The sequence below is a fragment of the Aplosporella prunicola genome (genome assembly GCF_010093885.1).
Source record: "Aplosporella prunicola CBS 121167 unplaced genomic scaffold K452scaffold_3, whole genome shotgun sequence".
Taxonomy (NCBI): Eukaryota; Fungi; Ascomycota; class Dothideomycetes; order Botryosphaeriales; family Aplosporellaceae; genus Aplosporella; species Aplosporella prunicola.
Genome location: NW_022983531.1, coordinates 1,113,311 through 1,138,818, shown reverse-complemented (window position 1 = coordinate 1,138,818; position 25,508 = coordinate 1,113,311). Strand labels below are relative to the sequence as shown.

The 25,508-nt window shown below is 61.3% G+C and overlaps 6 protein-coding genes across 6 annotated transcripts; 4 read left to right on the top strand and 2 right to left on the bottom strand.

Annotated features, from left to right (window-relative positions):
* Window positions 1-9,592: 9,592 nt before the first annotated feature.
* On the top strand, window positions 9,593-11,485 carry K452DRAFT_108670 (uncharacterized protein). Its single transcript, XM_033534992.1, has 3 exons — window positions 9,593-10,024; window positions 10,086-10,845; window positions 10,933-11,485. Exons 1-3 carry the CDS (start codon window positions 9,676-9,678, stop codon window positions 11,327-11,329), a joined length of 1,506 nt encoding a protein of 501 aa, XP_033402003.1. The 5' UTR covers window positions 9,593-9,675; the 3' UTR covers window positions 11,330-11,485.
* K452DRAFT_108686 (uncharacterized protein) lies at window positions 11,052-12,505 on the bottom strand. The gene is made up of 2 exons (XM_033534993.1): window positions 11,256-12,505; window positions 11,052-11,202 (listed from the first exon to the last, which is right to left on the bottom strand). Exon 1 carries the CDS (start codon window positions 12,246-12,248, stop codon window positions 11,307-11,309), a length of 942 nt encoding a protein of 313 aa, XP_033402002.1. The 5' UTR covers window positions 12,249-12,505; the 3' UTR covers window positions 11,052-11,202; window positions 11,256-11,306.
* Window positions 12,506-14,741: 2,236 nt separating this feature from the next.
* On the top strand, window positions 14,742-16,307 carry K452DRAFT_219871 (uncharacterized protein; the record flags this gene model as incomplete). Its single annotated transcript, XM_033536436.1, has 3 exons — window positions 14,742-14,998; window positions 15,149-15,851; window positions 15,921-16,307. 3 exons carry the CDS (start codon window positions 14,742-14,744, stop codon window positions 16,305-16,307), a joined length of 1,347 nt encoding a protein of 448 aa, XP_033402001.1.
* Window positions 16,308-17,829: 1,522 nt separating this feature from the next.
* K452DRAFT_283567 (uncharacterized protein) lies at window positions 17,830-19,768 on the top strand. The gene is made up of 2 exons (XM_033539794.1): window positions 17,830-18,048; window positions 18,118-19,768. Exons 1-2 carry the CDS (start codon window positions 17,895-17,897, stop codon window positions 19,461-19,463), a joined length of 1,500 nt encoding a protein of 499 aa, XP_033402000.1. The 5' UTR covers window positions 17,830-17,894; the 3' UTR covers window positions 19,464-19,768.
* Window positions 19,463-21,999, top strand: K452DRAFT_283565 (uncharacterized protein). The gene is made up of 4 exons (XM_033539793.1): window positions 19,463-20,167; window positions 20,277-20,546; window positions 20,605-21,567; window positions 21,850-21,999. The coding sequence occupies exons 1-4, from the start codon at window positions 19,753-19,755 to the stop codon at window positions 21,963-21,965; spliced, it is 1,764 nt and encodes a 587-aa protein (XP_033401999.1). The 5' UTR covers window positions 19,463-19,752; the 3' UTR covers window positions 21,966-21,999.
* Window positions 22,000-23,874: 1,875 nt separating this feature from the next.
* K452DRAFT_264008 (uncharacterized protein) lies at window positions 23,875-25,411 on the bottom strand. Its single transcript, XM_033538672.1, has 2 exons — window positions 24,855-25,411; window positions 23,875-24,796 (listed from the first exon to the last, which is right to left on the bottom strand). The coding sequence occupies exons 1-2, from the start codon at window positions 25,071-25,073 to the stop codon at window positions 24,239-24,241; spliced, it is 777 nt and encodes a 258-aa protein (XP_033401998.1). The 5' UTR covers window positions 25,074-25,411; the 3' UTR covers window positions 23,875-24,238.
* Between the last annotated feature and the right edge of the window lie 97 nt (window positions 25,412-25,508).

Sequence of the window (25,508 nt, the reverse complement as noted above, 5' to 3'; positions counted from 1 at the left end):
TTATCTTTGTGCATCCGGCGACAACATCTGGTACCGCATAGGCCTAGGAGCAGCAACGGCCAAGGAGAGAGCTTGAAAGACGGGGGATCTCGATCAACACATTCACTGTTTGGCAAGCTCGTTGGCAGGATATTGTGTTTTAGTAGGTGCAATACACCTGCTGTTGGACGTGAAGGCGGAGCACCCACTTAGTGCTTCTTCTATTTCCATCCCATGCGTCACGCTATGTGGCTGTAAATGGTTGTAAATGTACCGTCAAGCTGCCCAGGCGCGCGTAGGACACTGTTCGTGGAGGTATGGGGAGAAAAGTTGATTGAACGTTATGCGATTGGTATAGGTAGGCGCGATACTGTGCTCGCTGTCTGCTTTTTTGAAGGATGAGCAAGCGGTGGTAGGAACACAGGGGATGGGTAGTATGCTGTTTATAAAGTATAGGTGCGCTTTGGTGATTCGGGGGGAAATGTGGTGGTTGGCAGAAGAGAAGAAGGAGAAGTAAGTCGATGTGCCACAAAATGTACTGCTGACCAAAAGGAGATCATCAAACCCTCTTTCTCGACTCGTCTCGAACCACACAGCGCGTTCTCGAAGCCTCAAGGAAGACAAAGCGAAGCAGAGGATCGCCAAGACGGACAATACGATATACACACGCCTTCAACCCAGGCCCATCTCCTACCTGAGCTCTCATCATGCTCACCACATTCCGGCGCCATCGATTCTGTCAAGAGGAAGAAAAGCGAAGAGGAGATAACTCCAATAGCCGCCGCACCCACCACCAATTACGGCAGCGCACCGGCCGCAACAATCGATAGCGAGCTCTGAAATGACGATGAGAAAAAGAGAAGCCGGGAGAGAAGGAAGGCTTCATGAGGCCGAAGGTCGGACAATCGGGGCGAGCGCGGTTCCGAGGCCGCCCGGGGAAGCACCAGAGGGTGGGAGGCCCAGGCCGTAGATATCAAATACGAGGGCGCAAATACGCTGTACCCCAAAAAAGAAAGGTCGTCGGGGAGCGAGAGCGGCCGGGGCGCATTAAGGCAGCTAACTAAGAAAAGGCGAGAGAGCAAGAACCCTTACTCCTCGCGGAAGGAGTGCCGGCACGCGCGCGCGCTCCCTCGGCCTCGCTCCTCCTCCTCCATCCTCTTCCCCCACGATGTTTCACTCGGCTCGCGGCACCGTCGCACCTAACTGAGGAGGCTAGGGCGGCTGCGTGCATGAGGCTCAAAATAGGCACTCGAAACGCTGGACGCTGGCTTGCAGTCGACGGAGCAGGAACAACAACACAAGCCCGAAACCCCAGACCCAGCGCCCCGGTGTTTAGGCTCGCCGTCTCGCCGGAAAGCGGTCCATGTGCTGCTGCTGCTCTGCTCAGGCACTAACTAGGGGAGCAGCGGAGGAGAGGAGGAGGTTCGGGCACCGACGTAGGAGTACGGACGTATGGACGAAATTGGAAAGCGAGCGGCGCGAGCCGTGCCAATCACCAGTCGATCGATCGAGAGCAAGGGTGTAGAGTACAGCAGACAGCATCCCCGGGTTTTGTTATCCGTGAATGTGGAAATAGGTAAGGCTTGCGGCTTCTTGCTGAGATTAGACCGCGGGTGGTGAGCCGCAGGGCAACAGCCGGCTCGCGTTTCCATCCATCTCTCTCTCGGCTGCTCTCTCCTCCAACTGTCCAGAATAAGGGCACCACCATCACGCATGATGTCAGTGCTTCTTCCGCTTAAGTCTTCTTTCCGCCGGAAGGGGAACAGTAGTGGCAGAGCGGCTTTCAGGAACAGGAGGATGAAACGCAGCCGGCACACACCTAGCCACACAACGGCCGGGCTTCTGTTTCGGTTCCAAACAAAAAAAAAAAGCCTGCAAGAAAAAGACACCACGGCCAACCACAGCGTGCATGAAACGGTGCACGACGGAGTTAGCCCTACGAGCGGCGTGCTTCAGGGGGTCTTGGCCGCCACCACCGGGAGGTGAGCTACGGTGTTGGTGAGGGCAGCTAGGCTAGTGCATGATAGCTGGACGCCAGGAACGCTCCGACCTCGTTCTCTGCTCACGAACGAATGACCCTCACAACTCCACTCGGCGGCGGTGGTAAGGTCGCTGAGCGCGCCTGTGGACACCTAGGCAGTGCGGGCATCGCTGCGCCGATCAAGGCGATCGACCCGCCGCGACTCGACTCGACTCGACTCCCCACGACGACGACTTCTTCACGCCCACGCAGCAGCAAACGTCGTGACATGCGGTGGTACAGCAGCACGGCCTGACGGGAGGCGCAGCAGGGTCTGCATAAGCGAGCACTTCGCCAGCCCAAAGCGGCAATCCTACCTACACCAAGGTCGAGGCCTCCATGGCCGTAGCTCGCCCGCACCATCTCCGCGCAATAAACCTTAGCTGCCCGGCCCTCACGTCACACGTGCCCGCGCCTCTGCCCCCTTCTCTCTAGCGACAAAGCTTGCTGCGCGGGCGACGCGCGCGATCGGGCATGGCGCTGGCCGAAAGGGGTGACGTGCTCTCGCCTTGGGGGGAGCATTTGGCTTTTCGGTATCGGGGGCCTCTTGCGTGAGCGAGCTAGTGTGACTGCTGCTGAGCCTCCAGGGATTTTTTAACTATCGCCCTCGTCCGGCTTGCTTTGCTTCTCCAGATCTCTCTTTTACCTCTCATCAACAGTTGTACTGTCGATACCGTCGACCTTTTTCCTTTTTTTTTTTCTTTCTTTCTTTCTTATTCCGTCTCTGTCTACTGCGGCCATCGCGTCCGCGCTCTCTCTACTTTCGTTGACAGCTAGGCTGTCCCGATAAACTCGACACACAGTCACTCTCTCTCAATCACTCACTACTACTACAACCACTATCTATCACTATCACCACAACGGACAACAAACAGTTCCTCAAAACACACAACAACATCTCTCTCGCTCTAGGACGTCAGTCCTCACGACGACGACTCTCACGACCATCGCACTCCTAGTAATCATCTAGCTAATCCCCCACAATGGTCTTCATCAAAAATGCCGCTACGGCGGCCCTCCTCATCTCGGGCTCGCTCGCCGGCCCCCTCCTCGACAAGCGCCACAACACCGACAGCAGCGCCCCGGGTCTTGTTGCCATTGGCGGCTCCGCCGACCTGAGCGCAGGCGGTAGCGCTGGTGTCTCGGGCAACGGCAACGGTAACGGCAACGGCAAGGCTGGTGTTGCTGCTGGTGTCTCGGGCTCTGGCTCTGCCAGCCTCGGCGCTGCTGGCGCTCAGTCCAGTGGTTCTGCTGGCATTTCTGCTGGTGTCTCGGGCAATGGCAACGGCAAGGCTGGCGTCGACGCAGGTGTCTCGGGATCTGGCTCTGCTAGCCTCGGAGCTGCTGGCGCTCAAGGCAGTGGCTCCGCTGGCATTGCTGCTGGCCTTTCTGGCAACGGCAAGGGCGATGCTGGTGTTGCTGCTGGACTCTCTGGCAGCGGCTCTGCTGGCCTTGGTGCTGGTATTTCGGGCAACGGAAAGGGTTCTGCTGGCCTTGAGGCTGGTGTTTCGGGCAACGGCAACGCTGGTGTTTCTGCTGGAATTTCTGGTAGCGGCAAGGGCGATGCTGGTGTTGCTGCTGGAATCTCGGGCAGCGGCTCTGCTGGCCTTGAGGCTGGTCTTTCTGGTAACGGAAAGGGCGGTGCTGGCATTATCATCTCTGGCTCTGGCGCTCTTGGCGCTGGTGCTACTGGCGCTGCTGGTGCTCAGGCGAGCGGCTCCGCTGGCCTTGAGGCTGGTCTTTCTGGAAAGGGCGGTGCCGGCATTATCATCTCTGGCTCTGGCGCTCTTGGCGCTGGTGCTACTGGCGCTGCTGGTGCTCAGGCGAGTGGCTCCGCTGGCCTTGAGGCTGGGCTTTCCGGTAACGGAAAGGGCGGTGCTGGTATTTCTGTTGGGATATCCGGCGACGGCAAGACTGGTGCTTCAGGCAGCGGTTCTGCTGGAATTAGCGGTGGCGTATCCGGAAAAGACGCTGCTGGCATTACTGCTGGCATTTCTGGGTCTGGCCTCGGCGCCGTTGTCTCTGTCGGCGGCGCTACCATCACTCTTAGCGGTGCGGCGGCTAGCGGCGCTGCTGGAATTGTCGGCGGTATCTCCGGCAACGGCAAAAGTGGAATTTCCATCGGTTCTGCTATCTCTGGCAGCGGCAAGTCGGGATACCTGGCCAACCTTGGTGCCTTCGTCGGTGCCATTCTGGGCCACGGTGTTTCGGGCTCAGGCAGCGCCAACCTGGGCGGTGCGATCGGCTGCAGCTCCAAGCTCGGCAGCTCCAGCGTCTCGCTGACCTCTGGATCGTCCGTCTCCTGCCCTGCGGACCACGGTGGGCACTACACTTGCGGCTCTGGTGCCAAGTACCAGGTCGGCTGCGGTCTTGAGATCGTCGGTGGTGATATCTCCGGTGGTCTGTCCACCAAGAACAGCCACCACGAGTGTATGGAGGAGTGCGAGAACCACAGCGGCTGCGTTGGTATCTCCTTCGATACGTCTTCGAACAGCTGCCAGCTGAAGAACAGCATTGGCAACACCCGCAGCAGCTCCACCCACCACTGCGGCCTCCAGTCTTCTCCTTGCCCCTCTGGCTCTCTCGGTGACAGGAGCGGCAAGAAGACTGGCTCTGCTTCCGGCTCTGGCTCTCTCTCCGTCAGCGGTTCCCTCATCGGCGCCACTCCCACGGGCAGCGCTGGCGCCCAGTCGAGCTGCCCCGCTCTCCCCAACCTCGAGTGCCGCTCCGACTGCTTCGCCAGCGCCCTCGCCCGCGTTTGCGTCTCCGACACTCCCGAGTGCCGCTGCGAGTACGCCACCTTCCTGAAGAACGAAGTGCAGAACTGCCTGCAGCTCACGCCTCTCAGCGCGTGCGCGGATGCCAGCGGCGACAGCAGCAGCGTCGGCACGCTCTTCTCCACTAACATGGACACGGCCTGCGCCTACTTTGAGGAGAACGGCTACCCTGCTTCCAACGATGGCCCGGCCATCACCGTCTCTCTTGGCCAGCCTGATGCTACCGGCGGTGCTTCGTTCGGCGTATCCGGCAGCCTGCCCCAGCCCACTGGTGATGTCTCCTTCGGCGTCTCCGGCCAGGTCCCTGGCGCTACGGTTTCTGGCTCTTCTCCCTCCGGCTCTTTCACTCCCGGTAGCCCTGCTGGCCGTCTCGGCGGCAACACTCCGGGTGCGTTGACTCCCGGTGCCCCTGCTACTCCCGGTGCCATGACCCCTGGTGCTCCCGGCGCGTCCTCCGACGTCTCGGGCGAGACTTCCGCGCCCGCTGTTTCTGGACCCGTCACTGTTGCCCCCTCGGCTTCGGGCGCCATGCCCACCGGCGAGGCCACGACCACCGTCATCGTCACCTCTTACGTCGACATCTGCCCCGCGGGCTTCACGACCGTCACCACCTCGTTCACGGCCACGTACGTGCAGGCTACGCGCACCCCGGGCGCTCCCGCCCCGGGCTTCACCACCGCCGTTACCGTTTGCGACCACTGCGGCCCTGAGCCCACGACTGTTACGCTGACCAGGCCCGTTGCTGCTACCTCCGGTGTTGTGGGCGTTACTTCGCTGCCTGCTGGCTCTGCTCCCATGGTCTCGGGCTCCGCCCCCGCTGGCTCTACCTTCTCCACTTCGACCGTCTACGCCACCCAGCTCTTCACGGTCACCCAGTGCCCCCCTGAGGTCGTTGACTGCCCTGCCCGCTCGAAGACTGCCGCTGTTGTGACTTCTATCGTCCCTCTTCACACCACGGTCGTTCCTGTCCCTGTTGATGCGACTACCACTCCTGCGGTTTCTGGCCCTGCTGGCAACGGTCCTGCTGCTTCGTCTGGTGTTCAGGGCTTGTCTTCTGCGCCCGTTGTTTCTGGCTCTGCTCCCGCTGGCTCTGCCCCCGCTGGCTCTATTCCCGCCGTCACTAGCTTCTCGACCTCGACCGTTTACGCTACTCAGCTTGTCACTGTTACTCAGTGCCCCCCTGAGGTTGTCGACTGCCCGGCTCGCTCCAAGACTGCCGCTGTTGTGACCTCGGTCGTCCCTGTTCACACTACTGTCATTCCCGTCCCTGTCCAGACTACCACTACTCCGGCTGTCTCTAGCCCTGCTGGCAACGGCCCTGCTGCTTCGTCTGGTGTCCAGGGCTTGTCTTCTGCGCCCGTTGCTTCGGGATCGGCTCCTGCTGGCTCCGCTCCCGCTGGTTCCGCCCCTGCTGGCTCTATGCCCGCTGGTTCTGCTCCTGCTGGATCTTCTCCTTCCGGTGCTACCCCCACTGGCTCTGCCCCTGCTGGTAACGGCCCCGCTGTCTCGTCTGGTGTTCAGGGCCTGTCTTCTGCACCCGTTGTTTCGGGATCTGCTCCTGCTGTCTCTGCCCCCGCTGGCTCCTCTACCTCGACCGTCTACGCTACCCAGCTCTTCACTGTTACTCAGTGCCCCCCTGAGGTTGAGGACTGCCCTGCCAGGTCCAAGACTGCTACTGTCATGACCTCTGTCGTCGCTGTCCACACCACCGTTGTCCCTGTCGATGTGACTGCCACCCCGGCTGTTTCTGGCCCCGCTGGTACCGCTCCTGCGGCTTCGTCTGGCGTCCAGGGTCTGACTTCGGCTCCTGTTGCCTCTGGCTCGGCTCCCGTTGCTTCTGCTCCCGTTGCTTTCGGTCCCGCTGCCGCCGTCTCGTCTCCCGTGACCTTCGTCATGCCCGGCTCTTCGACTTCCACCGTCTACGCCACCGAGGTCGTCACCATCACCCAGTGCCCTCCTGAGGTCACCAACTGCCCGGCCAACTCCAAGACGGCTGCCACCATCACGACCAGCTACGCCGTGCACACGACCGTCGTCTCCTCCAGCGAGACCGTCACCCCCGTTGTTCCCGTCCCCGCCGGCAACGCCCCCGCTTCCTCCGGCGTCCAGGACCTGAGCTCCGCGCCCGCTGCCCCCGTCGCTCCCGTCGCTAGCGTCTTCACCACCTCGACCGTCTACTCCATGCAGGAGGTCACTGTGACCAACGGCCCTGCCCACGCGCCTACGATCAGCGTCCTGACCCAGACTGTTGCTGTTTCCACCACTGTCTGCCCCGTCGCGCAGGCTGCTTCTTCGGCCCCTGCCGTCCCTGCTGTTCCTGTTGCGCCTAACGCTGGCTCTGCCAACAGCGCCCCGGCTCCTGTTCCTCAGGTCTCTGCCCCGGCTGTCCAGGCTTCAGTTCCTGCTGCTCAGGCTTCTGTCCCTGCTGTCCAGGCTTCCGTCCCTGCTGTCCAGGCTTCGGTTCCTGCTGTCCCCGCTCCTCAGGTCTCTGCTCCTGCCGTTCAGGCTTCCGTCCCCAGTGTCCCTGCTCCTCAGGTTTCTGCTCCTGCGGTCCAAGCCTCTGTTCCTGCCGCTCCTGCGGCCCAGGCCTCTGTCCCCGCTGTCCCAGCTCCTCAGGTCTCTGCGCCCGCTGCCCAGGCTTCCGCGCCCGCTGCTCCTGTCGCGCCTAGCACTGGCTCCGCCAACAGCGCGCCGGCTCCTGCTCCTCAGGTCTCTGCCCCGGCTGCCCAGGCTTCTGCCCCTGCTGCCCCTGCGCCCCAGGCCTCCGCTCCTGCGGTCCCTGCTCCTCAGGCTTCTGCTCCCGCTGTCCCCGCCACCAGCTCCAACAACGGCACCCCTGCCACCACCGCCCCCGTCGCTGAGTGCGAGGGTGATGACTGCGAGGAGTGCGAGGGCGATGACTGCTCCGACGAGTGCGAGGGTGACGACTGCGACAGCGACTGCGACGGCGAGGACTGCGAGGCTACCTCCACCCCCGTCGCTGCTGTCCCCGCTGGCTCCAGCCCCTCCTCCGCCATCCAGGCTCTGACCTCTGCCCCCGCGGCCGCGGCTCCCGTCCCCGTCGTCGCTAGCAGCATGCCGCTTCCCGCGGCGTCTGCTCCCGTCGCTGCCGCCGTGCCCGTCGCTTCGGCCCCTGCTGCTTCTGCTCCCGCTGTCGCTGCCGGTATCCCTGCGCCCGTCGCGCCCGTCTACACTCCCGCCCCGGCCAGCAACGGCACCTGGGCCACCCCCAGCGCGGCGCACACGCCCGTCCGCAGCAGCACGCCTGCGGCGTTCTCGCCTTCGGCTGCCTCGAGCACCGGCCCCAGCGCCTCGATGTACACGGGTGCGGCGGCGGCGCCGACCGCCATCGTCAAGGGCGGTGTTGCTGTTGCGGCTGTTGTTATGGGAATGCTGCTGTAAGCGGTTGGTTGGTGAGAGATGGAGGTGAGTAAAAGAAGGGGAGATGGATCTGATGTCTGATGTGCTACTGTGTGCCTGTTTGTTATTTTTGCGGCCTTGGATTTTGTGTGTGGTGGCTTTGTGTGTGCACGTTGATTGCGGTTTGCCATTGCAGTGCCTTGTTTGGCTTGGCTTGCGTTGTTCATGCCTGATTGATGCTTGTATTGTGCTGGTGGCGGAGAGGTAATGGGAGGGTAATTGAAGTTGGGGGGATGATAGAGTAGAGAAAAGAACTTTTTTGCTTAGTTTGAGGTTGCCCTGATTTGCTTGACGTTGCTTGAAAAGTGTTCGTTTTGATCTTTGTTCTACAGGTGAATTGCTGCTTTGGCTGTTACAAAGATGGCGATTACTCTCGGTTGTAACGTCCGTCACCGTGAAGCGAGATGGTGATAAGTGTGGGGAGTAGAGTCTGTGCGTGCTCTAAAAGCTTTTCACCTATACCTAGGATTCGGGCTGGGAGCTAGGCAAGGAGTACTCTGTAGGGGCTGCTTGTATCGTCTCCTTTCTCGCTTAGACGGTAGGTCTCGGTTCGTGATGACGGACGTTAGCAGCACGGCGGTGTGCAATACTGTAGTGAAGTAGTTAATTAATCATTTTCATGTTCGTATCAGGGAGAATGGCATTCCTCCCGTCATGATATTGACAGCTGCGGTCGTAGTCTTTGTTAATATCAACAATGCCGGAGAATATTATAACGACCATATAGGGCTCTGCTGGGACAGAAGGCGACACAGCGACCATGGTAGAAGAAGCCCGAGCTTGCAGCATTTGCCGCAACTTCTGCGACATCAACCGCGGCGCAGATTATGCATGTGGCCACGATCAGTACAGCAGCTGCAAGAGCCGCTTACACCGGAAACCGGCTTCCTGTGCATACGTATATGGATTATGCCCCTCACACTACGAGGCTAGCTGGCATTTAGCCTCGATGGTCCTCCGCGTACTGATGAGCTGACCGGATGGATGTCTGCACACAGCTTGTTGCCATTCATGGGCAGCGAATCCTCGAGAGGTCACCGGATAGGCCGTGATAAGAGGCTGGGCATATGCGGACGTGGGAGGAGTCGGTGGTCCGGTGACTGTCGCATGTCGCGTGTGAGAGCAGGTATTCGAGGTCCTGATAGCTGGACTGGCAGCTAGTTAGATATGATGAGATCTGGCTCCAACTTGTGATGCATCATATGTATGCTTTGCTCTTCTGATCCGCTTTCTTGTCCCGAGAAATTGCCATGGGTGGCTATAATTATCACGAACCGCGGCGGCGTGATACAATGATTGGGGCAAACCAATAGATAGCCAAGCGCTGGTTTGGCAAGAGGGGGAATGAGAGTAAAAAGAAGAAAGAATGTAGGTCAATCAGACCATATGAAGTTTGGGATCGCGGGTCCGTGAGTCGAGGTTCATCTCGCAAAGCCAGCCAACGTCATTCCCGGATCGCACCTTCTTTTCTCTCCTTTAATGCCTGCCTACGATGCGCCGCCGCCGACCGCCTCCACCACGGCCACGCAGCCGTACGCGCTGAACTCGCTGCCGCCCACTCTGTCCTCGACACTTCACAGCCCACCCTCGGATCCATCGCGCCTCGCGCCCGAAGATGCCTTTTACGCGCATTCACCTCCGCGCCGCCAGCGCGCGCACAGCCCGCTTGGCATGAATGGGGCCGTGGACGGCGTCGACGCGCTGCCCGTCCAGGGACGACTGCTGGCGGGCATCGAGACGCGCAGGAAACGCGAGAGGGAGCGCGGCCGCAGCGGGAGCAGGCGCCGGAAGGGGGCCTGGAAGAAGCTGCTCTGGGTGAAACAAGCGTGTAGGTCTTTCTTTTGTTCTTTTGTTTGAGACTGAGTTACTGAGCCCTGACGCGTCGCCAGATCCCGATAACTACACCGATGAAGAAACCTTCCTCGACCACCTGCAGCGCAACCCGCGCTTGCAGCCTTACGAGTTCTGGCCTCTCGTCACCGACTCCACCGTCATTGTCCAGCATGTCTGCTCCGTCACCATCTTCCTCTGCTGCTTCACCGGCATCATCCAAGAGCGCGTCTCGCCCGTCACAATTGTGAGCTGGGGCTCCTTGGGTACCGTACTCGGCTGGGTGCTGTGGGACTTCTGGGTCGGACAAGAGGAAGCTGCCGAAGTGGCAGCAGCGGCCGCCGAGGCGAAGAACGAGACGCTTGAGGCCGACGGTTCCAGCTCCACCAGCTCTACCACGAGCTCCGCGCCGACGCCTGCTCCAGGTCACACAAAAGACTCGCTGGGTCTGGGGTTGGTGCTGCCGCAAACTGGGAGCGCGCCTAATCGTGGGCACATGAAGAGCGCCAGCATCGCTTCTATGGGGTCGAATGCTTCTGCCGTTTCGGCTGTCTCGACAGGCCACCCGACGGGCGCGCCGACTTTTGCGACCTATCGTCCCCCGTACGGCGAGCCAGTGTCCTCGCTCTCGCCGCGGAATCAGCAGCGCTTGGCCACTGTCAAGTCTGCCATCTTGATCTACTGCGCGTTGTTGGGTCTAAGCCCGATTCTCAAGTCGCTGACGAAATCTACGACTAGCGATTCCATCTGGGCCATGAGCTGCTGGCTAATGTGCATCAATGTCTTCTTTTTCGATTATGGTGGTGGCGTTGGCGCAAAGTAAGTCGGTTTGAATTGTGCATTAATATTGGCGTTCTCTACGCCTTATCTAGGGGTATATTTAAATGAAGTCTAACAACCGAACAGATTTCCAGCCTCTCTATCCACAAACGCCGCTCTAATGGCTTCTACCGTCCTCGCATCTAGACTCGAATCTACCACGCACGTCTTCTCGCTTACTCTCTTCTCGATCGAAGTCTTCGGACTATTCCCCGTCTTTCGCCGTCACCTCCGCCACATTTCATGGCACGGCCACCTCATGCTGACAATCCTCCTGGTATGGGGAGCCGGAGGTGGCGTTGTTGTCACAGTGTCCGGCGGCGGGTGGAAAGCGGCCCTGGCGGGGATCATCCTGGGCAGCATTCTCACTGGGCTCGCCGTGGGGACGGGCGCCTGGTGGCTGATCGGGCTGCAGAAATACAAGAACGAAATCCACGGCCCCTGGGATCCAGCGCGGCCGATTATAAGAAGGCGATGGGATTGAGGCGGCGCGACGAGGACGCAAAATACAACGGATCTTTCCGCTGCTTGTAATCGTCGAGCGTGCAGGCTCCGCTCGCGGGCCAGACGTCGGTGGTTTTGGTCCGGTGGACTAGCTCTATGGATGCATGGTTGGTCTTGCGCAAGTGCTCGAGCGAAACGATTTCCAGCGCCACGCGACCGGCCTCCCGCTCCCAGCGGATGATCTTGTCGTCGCCACCGGCGACCATGCCCCACATCTGCTCGACGATATCGTCGGTGGGGACGTCGTCGGTGCCGACATAGTAGACGGGATCCCAGGGCTCGCGCCTCTCCATGGCAGTGCCCTTGGCGAAGCTGCCGCGCAGGACGACGCGCTCCAGGCCCTCGACGTTGCACAGCAGGCGGCGCAGAATATCCCAGAGATGGCGGCGCGAGACGTCGATGCGAGGCCATTGTTCGAAGTTGAGGCGGAGGACGCGCAGGCCCGGCGCGTCGACTCGTAGACTGCCTAGCTTCTCGGCCCACACGCCCGTACTCCACGCCAGGTACTGGGCCCACTCGCGGTTGACGCCGTCGGGGCTGCGCGGGGCGGCATCGCGCACGTCGAGCTCGAGGTCGGCGACGCGCGCGCGCAGCCAGTCGGGCAGGCCGCGCAGGAAGCCGCGGCAGTGCGAGACGCTGGTGAAGCGGAACGTGTTTGTGGCGTAGAGGTGGGCGATGGGGGCTTCGGCGTGGATGAGGCGGCAGGTGCGCAGGAGGCCGACGCCGAGATCGGGGACGTGGTGGTGGGGGGAGGGAGGTAGGGCGGCGCTGCGCGCGACGGCGTCGGTGATGGGCGCCGCTGAGGCGCTGGCCCGCAGCGCGAAGCTGTAGATTCGGTTGCGGATCTCGCCTGGGAGCGAGAGGAAGGGCGACTGGTGCGTGAATGTGTCGGGTGACATGGCTGAGTAGGCGCTCTGGGGGTGGTGGTGGTTTTAGTAATGTAGACAAACGAAGGCACACGAAGGTCGACACGACACGACACGACACGCCAGGGGCGAGAAAGAGTGAGAGTGAGAGTGAGTGAGTGAGTGAAGGACAAAAAAGGGCCACACAGCCCGAGGAAATAAAAGTGAGAGTCAACGTGCCAACGAAGCGCAAGACCACCTCCCGAGGGCACGCGCGCGCGCCGCCGCGGCCCGTGGCCCTGGGCCGGCGGACACTACCTACCGCTGCATACCTACCTAGGAGTAGTGGCAGGACCTCACGCGGGCCAGCGCAGCGTGCGCAGCTCTGGTCTGGCTATCAGCTCATCAGCCCCCCGGGGCTCGGCAGCATCCTTACGTGGGCACGTAGGTAGCTAGCTAGTTGGCGGCTCTGAGTGGCTGTCGGGCTGGACGGGGGAGATCAGAAACGCGCACGACTTGCGCACCCTTGGGGGGACGGGCGGAGCGTTGCCGCACGGGGGGTCGGATTGTCAGGGACTGGCTGCGTCGTCCCTGAGCCCTGAGTCCTGACCCTGGCGTGGTTTGCTTATCGCCGCCAACGCCGTTCCGCTCCTTGGGCGCGCCCCACTGCCTAGGTAGCTGGTCTCACCGCCTAGCGTGCGTGCTGTGCGGAGCTGGGAGGGGATGGGATGTGTGCGGTGGGGTAGGGATGGATGGATGTAGGGGTGGGTGGTGAGAGCCTCAACGCAGTGCTTGCTTGTTTGCTGTAGGGTTTCGGTTGGGGCTGCCTGTGGAAGGGATGGATAGATAGGTGGATGGATGGATGGAATGGTCTCTTCCATTCACGCGATTATTGGCAGAACTGGACGGCGGCAAGGCGGTGTGTGGGGCCTGCCATGCAGGGTCTGGCGCTAGGATGGGGAGGGCAGGCGGTGTGCGTGGGGAGTAGGTGGGGGGGATGGTGGCCTGTTGAATTTCTTGGTTTCGGATTTCGGGGTGGGGTGGGGTGGGTTTGTGTGTGTGTGTGGTTTGAGGAGAGAGAATGGGCATGGTGGTGAGCTGGTGAGTTGGTGATGGTGATGAGCTGGACGGGGATAGAGGCGTGAGAAGCGTGAGCGCCTTTTTCTCGTCTGATCGGAAGAGGGTTTTTGTGGAGAGAGAGCTGCGCAAGCTAGAAGGCTAGAATTTTCGAAAAAGCCGGGAGCGTGGAGAGAGAGAGAGAGAGAGAGAGAGAGAGAGAAAGATCCTCGGGGATCAGCAAGCGAGCGAGCGACTCGTCGGGAGAGTCGAACCTGAACAGTCCGCCCGCGCGGCCAGGCCGCCCATGCCCCCATACCTACCCACACCCATGTTTATTATTTCGGGGGCCGAAATGGCCAGCCAGCCAGCCACCCCCCAAAAACAATACATAATATTGTTGCTGCCTGACACTGCCTGCTGCACTCGCCTCCTCCTTCCAATCGCAAGCCCGGCTGCTGACAGGCAGGAGAAGCCATGAGCATAGGCAAGAGCCGGGGTGCAGGTCGCGCCAGGCCGCGCAGCCGCAACCGCAAGGTCAAGGTCAAGGACTCTGCCGCTTCTGCTGATGCTGATGCTGGCTATCCCGACGCCGTGCTGCAGTACGAGTGCGCCGCCCAGCCGTGGCTCTCTCCGCTGTGCGACACGCCAGTCTGCTACTTAACCCGCCTTGCTGCACCCCCGAGCCCGCCCTTCGCTTTTGGTCTTGGAATCGACACCATGGCCGACCAGCAGCATCAGCAACAGCACCAGCAGCCGTACGGCTACACCATGGGCGGCTACGCCGACCTCCCGCCCCACGAACGCCCGGGCTACGTACCGCCGCCGCAATTGTCGTCGCAGCCCCCACCAGGCTCGTACTACCCGCCGCCGACCTCGCCTGGCGGACAGCACCAGCAGCACTACGCGCAATGGAGCTACACCACCACGCCGCAGGACGGCAGCGGCCGCCCGCAGCAGCTGCGCATGGTCTCGGGTGGCTTTCCACAGCAACAGCAACAGCAACAGCAACCGGGACAGTACCAGTACGCGCAGCAGCCCGACGGCTTCAAGATGACAGCTCGGCCAATCACAAGCCAGCAGGCGGCAGGAGGCACTGCCGGCGGTGCGCCTCCATCAGTCAAGCACCGGGTCCCATCGTCGTCGACGACGAACGCGGCGCCTCCGCCCTCCGGCCCGGCGACGATGCCCGATCCGCAGCACTTCATGCCACCGCCGACGGCACCGGGACCCCCGCCCAAGAAGGAGAAGTACGACTACGATCCGCACCTGGCGTACGGCGCGGACAACGCGCGCGTCGTCGAGGTCAAGCCCGGCAGCAGCAGCAGCGGTGGGAAGCCGCCGCCGTCGCCCGGGCTCGCGCCGCACCGCCTCTCGGTGCACAACGGGCCGGCGTCGCCGGGCGGCGGCGGGAGCGGGAGCGGAGGAGGCCTAGCGCCCCGCATGGACCGGCTGTCGGTTAGCGGGCAGCGGCCGGATTTGCAGCTCGCGATGCCCGGGGGTTTTCCTGGCGGGAGTGATAGGAGCGGTGGGGGTTTGCCGCCGCCTAGCCCGTTGCTCGAGGCTTACCATGGGACGTGGCAGTCACTGAGTCCGATGCCGAGCCCGATGCTCTGGCCGCGCGGGGACGATGAGCTCGAGGGCTTGGAGCCGTTGGATCCGCCCGAGACGCGGCATCTCGTGCCTGAGGACCGCAGGCATAGGAAGAAGAAGCATGGGCATGGGAGCAGCAGTAGGCATAGGAGCACGTCGCGGCGGCGGGGGCACACGCCGTCAGGGTCGACGTCGAGCGTGGGACTTGGGGGCGGGGACCGGTTGGGGCGGGAGGCGCGAGAGCGGGAGCGAGAGCGGGAGCAGGAGCGCGAGAAGAGCAAGGAGAAGGAGCGAGCGGCCGCAAGCAAGCGGGTCAAGATCTACGATGCGGAGGAAGACGCGCGCGATATCTACAGCGCGCTGACGGCGCGGGGCGAGCCCGCCACAGGCGCCCTCATCGACATCCTGCCCTACCTGAGCGAGGACCAAATGCAAGAGCTGCGAGCCGCATACAAGCACCTCTACAAGATGCACGGGCGCGGCATCAACGTCGCCAAGCACATCAAGCTCAAGCTGCCCTCCAACTCCAACTTTGCCAAGATCAGCCACGCAACCGCGCTGGGCCGCTGGGAAAGCGAGGCGCACTGGGCGAACTACTGGTACCAAGGCAGCAGCAGTCGGCGCGAACTGCTCATCGAAGCGCTCATGGGCCGGCCCAACAGCGAGATCCGCGCCATCAAGGCCGCCTTCCGCGATAAGCGCTACGGCGACAGCCTGACGCGGTGTATGGAGGCGGAGCTGCGCCGCGACAAGTTCCGCACCGCGGTGCTGCTGGCGCTGCAGGCGGGCCGTCAGGATGAAGGCGAGGTCTGGAGCGTCGAGGAGCGTAATCGCGACGTTGATGCCCTAGCTGCGGCCGTGCGCAGGCGCGAGGGCGGCGAGTCGGACATTTTGGCGATTGTTTGCACGCGCAGTGATGCCCATTTGAGGGAGGTGCTGCGCGTGTATGAGCGTAAGTGGCAGGGCAATTTCGCGAGGGAGGTGCTGCGGAAGAGTAATAACCTCGTGGTGAGTGCCGCCCCTACTTTTCTTCCCTTATCTTACCTATCATACCCACTCACCCTCTTCCTCGCACAGGGCGAAATAACCGCGCACATCCTCAACGGCGTCATCAACCGGCCCGCCCGGGACGCCATGCTCCTGCACCACGCACTCCTCGACATAATGGAGACGCACAACAACGGCAGCAGCGGGGCAACGCCTCGCTCCTCGTCGCTCTTCTCCTCCTCCGCCGCTGCACCACCTCTTTCCGCGACGACGGCGCCCCCCGTCTCCTCGGCTGAGCGCCAGCACCGCCACGAACTCCTCATCTCCCGCCTCGTGCGCTTGCACTGGGACCGCTCGCATATGCGCCGCGTGCGTGTCGCGTACCGTGAGAAGTATGGCGCGCTGTTGGAGGAGGATGTTGAGGATGCCACGAGGGGCGATTTTAGGGCGTTTTGTTTGGGGCTAGTGGAGGGGTAGTGGGGAGGTGAATCGGTGGTGGTGGTGGTGGTGGTGGTGGTGACGGTGAGAAAAGAAATGGGGAAAGAGGAAAAGAGGAGGAAGGGGTGACGGGGTTTCTTTCCTTTTTGTTTGCTTTGTTTGGTTTGGTGCGGTGCTTATACCCTTTCGGTTTTTGGGGAGGTGGTGGGTGGGTTGGTAGGTTGGTGGGTAGGTTCTAGGTAGGTGGATAGGTAAGCAAAAAGATAGCTGGAATGGCATAACGTCCGTTACTATGAAGCGAGACGGTGATACTTGTATAGAGTAGAAGAAGAGACCTAGCTATAATGTATAGAGTCTATATATACTCTAAGGTCTTTTTGTATATTAAGGTCTCGGGCTAGGAGCTGGGCAAGAAGTGCTCTATAGGGACTGCTTATATTATCCTCTATCTTGGCAAGGTGCACTCTATAGAGACTGATGGTATTATCCCCTCTCTCGCTAGACGGTGGATCTCGGTTCGCGATGACGGACGTTGATATGACACCTGCATAGGTAGGTATATGACCTTCATTGTTGCCCGTGGTCGTCGGCATGGTCGGCACGTACGCTTCGGCATAGGTCAGCATCGGCATCAGCGCCGGCATCGGCGTCTGCTCTCACTTCACGGGCAGTCCACAGGTGCACAGCACCCTACCTACCGTACCCAACGTGAAGCAAGGGCGTACGGGGTAATCCGTACATGGAACGAAGCAAGCACCCACTGCCAGCTACGCAGCCTCAGGCACCCACGCACCTCAACCCAACCCAACCCAGCTCTTGGCTTGCTCGCCCAATCACCCGCCCTCGATATCTGCCCGCGTAAAAAGCTCCGCCGAGGTCGCTCCGCGCCAGCGACTGACTCATGCCCGCCACGCCCCGTCGCGCGCATCCCAAGCCAGACACGCAGACCAGACCAGCAGGAGCCAGGAGCCAGCACCGTGCAGCACCAGCACCACCAACAGCAGTAGCAGTAGCAGTAGCAGTAGCGCAGCTCCTTCGTACTGCTGTATCTAACTACACTAGTTAAAACACGAAAGGGTCAGGAGATATCGTGAGAGAAGCAAGCTGCTAGACTGCTTCTCCACGGAAGAAGCGTGCAAGGCGGTTTCTCCGCGGCAGCCTTGCGGCGGGCCTCGTTATCGATAAGCGAAAAAAGTGCGATTGCGCGATTGCGCGATCGGCCGGCCTCTTGCGGCGGCGGCCTTGCGGCGGCGAAGCGCGGCGGTTGGATTTTGATTATTTGTACTTGTGCCGCCGCTGGCCCCGCGCTGTTGCTCGCTGCGTTTTGAGCTGTTTGCTTTCTTTCTGTCATTTTCGAGAGATTGAAAGATCTATTTGTCTGCTCTGTCGAGCTTACTCTACCTAACCTACCTACCTGTCTACCACGCATCACCACCCACGCGCTTTGAGCGAAGACGCCCACCGACAAGCCAGCCATCCAGCATGGCGCCCGCACTCCTCACGGCCACCGACGCCTCCGGCCACGTCCACCTCATCGTCGGCAGCAACCCGCTCGCGGGGGCACGATGCACGCGCTCGCGCGAGGTGGGCGCCCGCCCCGTGCTGCTGGCGCCCGAGGATGCCGACATGCACTACGGGCTCGCGAAGCGGGTGGGCGAGGGCGAGGTCGAGTGGCTGCGGCGCGGGTTCCGCGACGAGGATTTGACGAGTTTGGGGAGGGAGGACGTCGAGGGCGTGGTTGATGCTGTGTTTGTGACGCTGGGGGGAAAGGATCCGCTGAGTATGTTTGCTTGTGGTGTGGTTTGGTTTGTGGATTTGGGATTTGGGACTAATGTGCTGTTGTATGTAGGCACGCATATCTCGACGCTGTGCCGCCGGCTGCGCATCCCCGTCAATGTCGCCGACGCGCCCAATCTCTGCTCCTTCACGCTGCTCTCGACGCACACGGACGGGCCGCTCCAGGTCGGCGTCACCACCTCGGGCAAGGGCTGCAAGCTGGCGTCGCGCATCCGGCGCGAAATCGCGGCGTCGCTGCCGTCAGAGCTCGGACAGGCCGTCGAGCGCCTAGGCACGATGCGCCGGCGGATATGGGAGGAGGACCACGCGGCGGAGCTGGCCATGGACCTAGACGCCGAGGAGGAGGATGCCGGCCAGTCGGCTGCGTTCAATAAGCTCGTCACGCCCGAGGACGCCGAGGCTGCCCGCGGCCGCCGCATGCGCTGGCTCGCCCAGATCTGCGAGTACTGGCCGCTGCGGCGGCTGGCGGGCATCACGGACGAGGACGTCTCGGCCGTGCTGCGCAGCTACACTGCGTCGGAGCGGTCGGGGCTCGACCCGGCGGCCGTGGACATGCGGCACCGCCGCGGACGCATCATCCTCGCGGGTTCGGGGCCAGGTAACCCCGACCTGCTGACCCGGGCCACGCACAAGGCCATCCTGGCCGCGGACCTCATCCTCGCGGACAAGCTGGTGCCGGCGCCCGTGCTGGACCTGATCCCGCGCCGCACCGCCGTATACATCGCGCGCAAGTTCCCAGGCAACGCGGAGAAGGCGCAGGAAGAGCTGCTGCAGATGGGGCTGGAGGGCCTGCGGGCCGGCAAGACAGTCGTGCGCCTCAAGCAGGGCGACCCGTACATCTACGGCCGCGGCGCCGAGGAATTCGACTTTTTCCGCGCGCAGGGCTATGCGCCCGTCGTGCTGCCGGGCATCACGAGCGCGCTGTCGGCGCCCCTTTTCGCCGGCATCCCCGCCACGCACCGCAGCGTTGCGGACCAGGTGCTCGTGTGCACGGGGACGGGGCGCGCCGGCGCGGCGCCCGACCCCCCGCAATACCGCGCCGCCAGCACCGTCGTCTTCCTCATGGGGCTGCACCGCCTCGCGGACTTGGTGGGCAGCTTGACGGCCGCCAAGGCCGCGTGGCCCGTTGACACGCCGTGCGCGATTGTGGAGCGCGCGAGCTGTCCGGACCAGCGCGTCGTGCGCACGACGTTGGAGTATGTGTGTGCGGCGTTTGAAGAGGAAGGGAGCCGCCCGCCCGGGCTGCTGGTTGTGGGCAAGGCGTGTGAGGTGCTTTGGTCTGCTGGGGGGCAGAAGTGGGTGGTTGAGGATGGGTTCAAGGGGTTGGATGGGCTGGGAGTGGAGGGGGATTTGGGGTTGTTGCAGGAGGCGGAGGGGCCGGTGACGGCGACGGCGTGAGGGAGACGTGGTGCTTTGCTTTTTTTCTTTTTTTTTTTCTTCTTTTGATTCTTTGCGTGCATGGATGGCGTTTTATATTGGTGGACGGGTGGTTGCATGGGCGGTGTTGGGATACCACGGAGGGAGGGATTTTACGCTGATGTGTGTAGTACATACCTAGGTATAAAAACAATCGTGCCTATCTACCTACGAAACAACCATCACCGTCGCGTCGCGGCTCAAAAAGGCCCGTCGATCCCCGTCCGGGGAAGCCGGTACGGTATCTTATCGGAGCTCCCCCAAGCTCCCCATGATCCCATCCCCCATCACCACTCACACCTCAGCACAACCTCACAGGAACGAGCAAACCATGCCGCCGCACCCGCCACCGTCCTCTTCGTCGTCGTCGAGTGACCCGCTGCGCCCGCGCGCCGGCTCTGGCGCCTCAACCTCCGGCCACCCTCCTCCAACCACCTCGACCTCCTCTGGACGCCCTCCTACGAACTCGGCCCGTTCGGCGGCGGCTGCTGCTGCTGCCCCGTCTCCTGCTCCCCGCCGCCCGGCTACCGCCCTCGCGGAACCCCAGGTCCGCTATACGGTTGTTGTGAGGCTGCCGTTTTCGCGCGGCGCCTTTGTCGACCCGGCCCAGGTTGAGTGGGACGCCACCAAGGATCAGGCGCTGTGGAAGATTATTAGCAAGAATGCAAGGACGAGCGAGCTGGATTGTGAGTTTGTTGTTGACTGTTGTTTGTTTGTTTGTTTGGGTTGGGGTTGAGGGCGCCTTTTATCTGGGCTGGAAGATTGTACTGTGCAGAAGCTAATAGGGTGATTTAGGGCAGGAGCTGGCGCTGCGGTTCGAGGTGCCCCAGAGCTTCTTGCTGCAGCAGGCTGCGTGGTTGTATGAGCGGCACTTGTCCCATGTGCGCGCGCAGATGCGCAAGGTGGGCTCTACGAGCGCAGCTGGGACGGGCGGAAGTAGTCTGGGGGTGGGGCAAGGAAAGGGAGTCCCGCGAGCGACGTCGTCGCTGTCGGTGCGTTCGAGAGATAGCCCGGTGCCTCCGCGAGGTGGCATTGGAAGCGGGCCTGGCACGCCGGGCGTAGGAGGTATGCACTCCACCTAGGTATGCGATACTACGGGCACATGGCTGACGTTGCACTCCAGCACCCGTCCTGTCACGCACCCCCTCGGCCACGACCATCACCCAAAGCCGCCTGATGCAGCAACAGCAACCACCGCCCCCGAGCCCGCGCCAGCCCGTCCGCAGCTCCTTCAAGTCCTCCTTCTCCGCTCCACGAAGGACTTCGCCCGCTCTAGAGCCCACGGCCGAAGCCAGCCACCCGCACAGCCGCGCCGCGAGCCCCGTCTCGCCGCCCGCCCTCTCGGACTCGGACGCCTCGTCCTCCTCCCGCTCCGACGACGACGACAACCCCTTCCGCCGCAGCCAGCTCTTCCGCCGCGCAGCGCCCCGCTTCCGCGCCCGCACCAAGCTCCCAGCCCTCGCGCGCCTCAACGACGACGACGATGACGGCTACGCCGAGAGCCACGGCTCCGCGGGCGTCCGGGGCGGCGACTCGGATGCCGACGACGACGACGGCTCCGACGACGTCTTCCTCCCGTTTGCGCAGCCGCCATCCCGCCGCGCACAGCCCTTGCAGTCGCCGCTCCAGCAGCACCCGCACCAACAAGATCCGGGCGCCACGCTGCGCGACCGCGACCGCGACCACAACCGCCCGCCGACCTCCTCGCGCCGCCCGCTGTTTGACACGCGCGCGCGCCCGTCCGCCAGCAGCGGGACGCCCCTCTCGGCCGTCGCGCAGGGGAAGCAGCCGCTGCGTTCGCTGGCACAGATACGGCAGCAACAGCAACAGCAGCAAGCGATGACGACAGCGGCGTCGACGTCCTCGGCCACGTCGGCGAGCGACATTGGCGCCGAGCGCCCGGACACGGCGTCGACGGTGTCGGTGCCGTCGCAGTCGCCGTCGACGCGCGGGACGCCAGGGGGGTCTGGGGCGCCGGGGCCGTTGAGCCCAAGGCACAGGGCTGAGTTGGCGCGGCTGGGGCGCTTGCCCGGCGAGGGCAGCGAGGGGACGCCGAGTATGGGCAGCAGCTTCTCGGATTTGGATGGTGAGTCTTTGTTCTTCTGTCCTCTATTGGTGGTGGTGCTGAAAGCGAGATTGTGGCTTTCGGCTTGTGCCTGTTTGCGTCTTCTTTTTCTTCTCTTCCTTCATGTGTTGGTGGCTACGGTGCTGCCATCTCCTTCCATTTCTCATATTGATGCCACCGCCCCACCACCACTATTCCTCTCTCCGTTGTTCATTTTCTATTATCACCTCTGTCTTGTCTTCTGAAAAAAGGCCACGTAACGCAATATCATGGCAGCGAGGCTAACACGTCCCCGACTTACAGATGCCAGCGTGACGCAGTCGGCGCTCGAGGAGCAGCTGCTCTCGACCATGCAGCATGCGGGCGGCATGAGCAAGATGAGCACGATTTCGCGGGCTTTTGGGAGTCGGTATTTGTGAGTGACTGAGAGGTGGGATGGTGGGATGGTGGGAGAGGGGATGGGGTGGGGTGTGGGGTGTGAGTTGGACTGCGGTGGAGGGGGTAAGTCGCTCGTTTTTGGGGGTTGATTTGATTTGCTGCTGTTCCTGGTGCTGGTGTTTGGAGATGGATTTGAGGTTTGCGTGTATATATACATCTATGGTTTTTTATGGGTATGGGCAAGGGAATGGATGGACAGGGAGGGGCGTTTTTCGTGCTTCTTTTTTGAGACGGGGATAAGGCGTCGGAATAGAGAGGTGTTTGTTTAGCTAAGGTGTTTGCTTGGGTGCGCGCTTTTTGTGGTGACGATTTGAGTTGTGTGTGTGAGAGAGAGAGCGGTATGGGTAGGTATGGGTATGACAGAGGGGGGATAGGAACAGGACGGCGAGAAGCGTCCTACATACGTGCTGGGATAAGGGCGATGAGGGAGGGGGGAGTGGTGTGGAGTTTTTGAATAAGTGTGCTCGTAAATGCCGGCGTGCTGTGCTGTGCTGTGCTGTGCTGTGCCGCACTGCATGCGGCTGGATTAGGCAGTCAGTCGAGCATGTGAAAGACTTGTTTGACGCGCTGGCTTGGCGAGGTGCGCTTGCTTGGGCTTTTTTTCTGGAGGGGTAGATGTACTGGTGGGACGTCGTTGGTCGTTGTTTTTAGTTGGGAAAGTGGTGGGTTGATGGGTTTGCTGGTTGCGTCCTGGGGAGAGTGGAGGGAGGGAGGGAGGGAGGAAGAGAGGAAGGGAAGGTGGTTGTGGTTGTGGGTGTGCTAAGTAGGGCAGGTAAGAAGCGGACGGGAAGTACACTCCGCCGTGCCTCTACTCTAATAATGTCCAACAGCGAGTAAGTGGTGATGGGGTCCGTCGCCTGCATTGGGTTCAAAAGGAAGGTGCTGGCTGGGGCGGTGTCGGGATGCCGGACAGTGAGTCGTTGCATCTGGGATACGGGCCTGAGAGCTTGCGTTCTGGACTGTTGTCACCGCTGCCGGTCTGGAGCGTGTCGAGAGGGAGTAGTCTGGAATCGGCGTTGTAGATGCCTAAGCCCCTCACTTGCTCTAGAGCGGGTGGTTATATGTTGCTATTGCCGCTGTTGTTGCTGAGGGTTAGTTCGGCAGTGACTTGGTAAGATTCAGCAGAGAAGAGACTTGTAGATGTGAGTTGCTGGTGACGACACTCTCGTCCATACTACCGTGTGAACTGAAGCCAACAGTATCAACAAGCCAAGGAGATCCAAAGCAAAGTCCACAAGACCAGTGAGCCCAACCCAACTCAGCACGAACAGTTGCAGCAAAGAAACAACACCACCTCACACAAGACCCCAGCCAAGCACCGGCAACCTCATCGTAAGAGGCTACACACCACGCCAGCTTTTCCTCGCAGTCCCGCACAAGGCGAAAGCAACAACGAAAAGCTCTTTCAAAAAAGAAAGAAAGAAAGAAAACAGCAAAAATTGCGCCGGAGAAACCCCCGAAGGAGATTCATACCAGGCCGCCGCCGCGGCGTGCAATGCAGGGCAGACTGGCAAGCCGCCGTCGTCTTGATCACGGCTGGGCTCCAACAAGGTAAGTATGAAGAGAAAAAAGAGGAGCAGGTTGGGCGAGGGGGAGCGGCGTTTATATACCTGAGGGAGCGGCGCTAGTGCCCGTAAGCGAGGGAAGAAGTGACTGTTTGGCGGGCGCGTGGGTGCTGGTGGTGCCTGCCTGTTGAGTGGGTGTGACTGCCGCTGTGTGAGGTGGTTCGTGGGTTCGTTGCCTAATAGGGAAGGTCATGACGGTGACTAGGTTTGACTACGGGCAAGCTCGACTAACGCATATGGCTAGAGGGTGTTGTGTGAAAGACGATGAGGTGTGTTGTTACTGCTCACTCTGCTCCAGCCAAGTACTCTGTGCGGAAATTGAGTTGAATGAATTAGATTACTGTGGCGTAATTATGTAAAGGCCCTCGTTGCCATCTAGAAACGTATTCTAATAAACCAGTTTAGGATATCTGATGCCAATTTTCCAGTACCGAAAGGCATTGATTAGAAGTAATTACTTTTTAAACATCATTCCCCTAGCAATCTAGTCACTCCACAGCTCCGTTCTGCTCCCAAGTCAGGCGCGGCGCGGGGCGCAGCTGAGGACAAGGCAGGTTGCCTCGCAGCTGGGCGGAGGTGCCTGTAATGGTGGCCGGTGTAGGAGATTCATAATTCGTCATTGAAAGGCCGTAGTCCTCGGAGGAGAAGATGCGTGACGCAAACTCACAGAGCTAACCAACACAGTCAGCTCATTTCTTCTTCTCCTCCTTTAGATCCAGCCTCGTCTTCAGATCTCCCGAGCTCTTCACCTGCATTTTCTTCTCGGCCGCCTCTTCCTGCGCTTTCCGCAGCTCTTCCGGCAACATCCTCCGCTCCAGACTACACGGCAGGACCCGCCTGCCGCCCACCATTTCCCCCTTCTTCAGCTTGTCGTCCCACCGGTCATAATACAGCGCCCACTTCAGGCCGTCTACCTGCTCTTCCTCCGGTACCTCGACGGCGACAAACCCCTCCCAACCCTCGAGCGTCACCCCCGCTTCGTCGTCTGTCCAGTCCCACGGCCCGACGATGTGCGCTATTGACTGCGTGCGGTTTCCGTAACTTAGGTGGAGAGTTTCCTTGCGCGCATATATCCAGTTTAGCATTGGCGGGTCGGTGTTTATGGTCGACACGAGGCCGCGCTCGCGCGGGTTGCGGTCTTCGTCAGGGTACATGATGTAGAAGCCAGTGAAGGGGTGCGGAGGCGGGACGCCTGGTGCTGGAGAGGCGGGCTGTTGCGTTTTTTCGTCTTGGGGACAGACCCAGACCTGGAAAGGCTAGTTAGTGGCGGTTGTGGTGGGAGAGAGGAATGGTGAGCGCACTCACCCGGTCCTTGTGTAGCACGACGATGCCGCCGTCGATTTCGTCTTTCTTGCTGCTTTTGGCGCCGCAGTAGACGTCCATGTAGAACTTGACCATGCGCGTCTCGTTTGCGGCTTCCTTGTTCTGCTCTTTTTGGTGGTGGACGCCTTCGGCGACACCTGTGACGACGGGGATGCCGGTGATGACGCCGCCGTAGAAGATGCCCATTCCTAGCATGGCCATGGTGGGCAAGTGGTATGGATGGACGGGATTGTTTTCGTAGACGAGGATTCCGTGAGGGATTCAAGGGGGAACACGCAGGGCGGTATGTTTGAACTTCTTCTCTGGCGGTACAAAGTGCGGGGGAGAGGCCGAGCAAAAGTTGGACGGAAGACTGCTGACGCAATGGAAGCAGGGATGTGGACGGGCACGGGCATCAGGCCTGACGTGCCTAACAGTAGTGCACCGTTGGGCACGGCACGGGCGGAGGTTTGGAGGCTTGGAGGCTTGGAGGAGTGAGGGAGAAGAGCGAGCTGCTGGAGTGTATCGTGTGGGGATGGTGGAAGACCTGAAGAAGCCTCACAGCCTCATTTGTCCGCTGCGCCCTCCCATTGGCGAAGCTGGGCGAGGGGGATAAATAAAGCAAAGGCGGCGCCGCCTCATTTATCTAGAGTATTC

Excerpts from the sequence above, each read along its gene's own strand:
- K452DRAFT_108670 (XM_033534992.1), top strand. The coding sequence starts at position 9,676 with ATGCCTGCCTACGATGCGCCGCCGCCGACCGCCTCCACCACGGCCACG. Across the intron at positions 10,025-10,085 it reads GCTCTGGGTGAAACAAGCGT|ATCCCGATAACTACACCGAT; the intron begins GTAGGTCTTTCT and ends ACGCGTCGCCAG. Across the intron at positions 10,846-10,932 it reads GGTGGTGGCGTTGGCGCAAA|ATTTCCAGCCTCTCTATCCA; the intron begins GTAAGTCGGTTT and ends ACAACCGAACAG.
- K452DRAFT_108686 (XM_033534993.1), bottom strand. The coding sequence starts at position 12,248 with ATGTCACCCGACACATTCACGCACCAGTCGCCCTTCCTCTCGCTCCCA.
- K452DRAFT_283567 (XM_033539794.1), top strand. The coding sequence starts at position 17,895 with ATGCACTACGGGCTCGCGAAGCGGGTGGGCGAGGGCGAGGTCGAGTGG. Across the intron at positions 18,049-18,117 it reads GGGGGGAAAGGATCCGCTGA|GCACGCATATCTCGACGCTG; the intron begins GTATGTTTGCTT and ends TGTTGTATGTAG.
- K452DRAFT_283565 (XM_033539793.1), top strand. The coding sequence starts at position 19,753 with ATGATCCCATCCCCCATCACCACTCACACCTCAGCACAACCTCACAGG. Across the intron at positions 20,168-20,276 it reads AAGGACGAGCGAGCTGGATT|GGCAGGAGCTGGCGCTGCGG; the intron begins GTGAGTTTGTTG and ends AGGGTGATTTAG. Across the intron at positions 21,568-21,849 it reads CAGCTTCTCGGATTTGGATG|ATGCCAGCGTGACGCAGTCG; the intron begins GTGAGTCTTTGT and ends CCCGACTTACAG.
- K452DRAFT_264008 (XM_033538672.1), bottom strand. The coding sequence starts at position 25,073 with ATGGCCATGCTAGGAATGGGCATCTTCTACGGCGGCGTCATCACCGGC. Across the intron at positions 24,797-24,854 it reads TCGTGCTACACAAGGACCGG|GTCTGGGTCTGTCCCCAAGA; the intron begins GTGAGTGCGCTC and ends TAGCCTTTCCAG.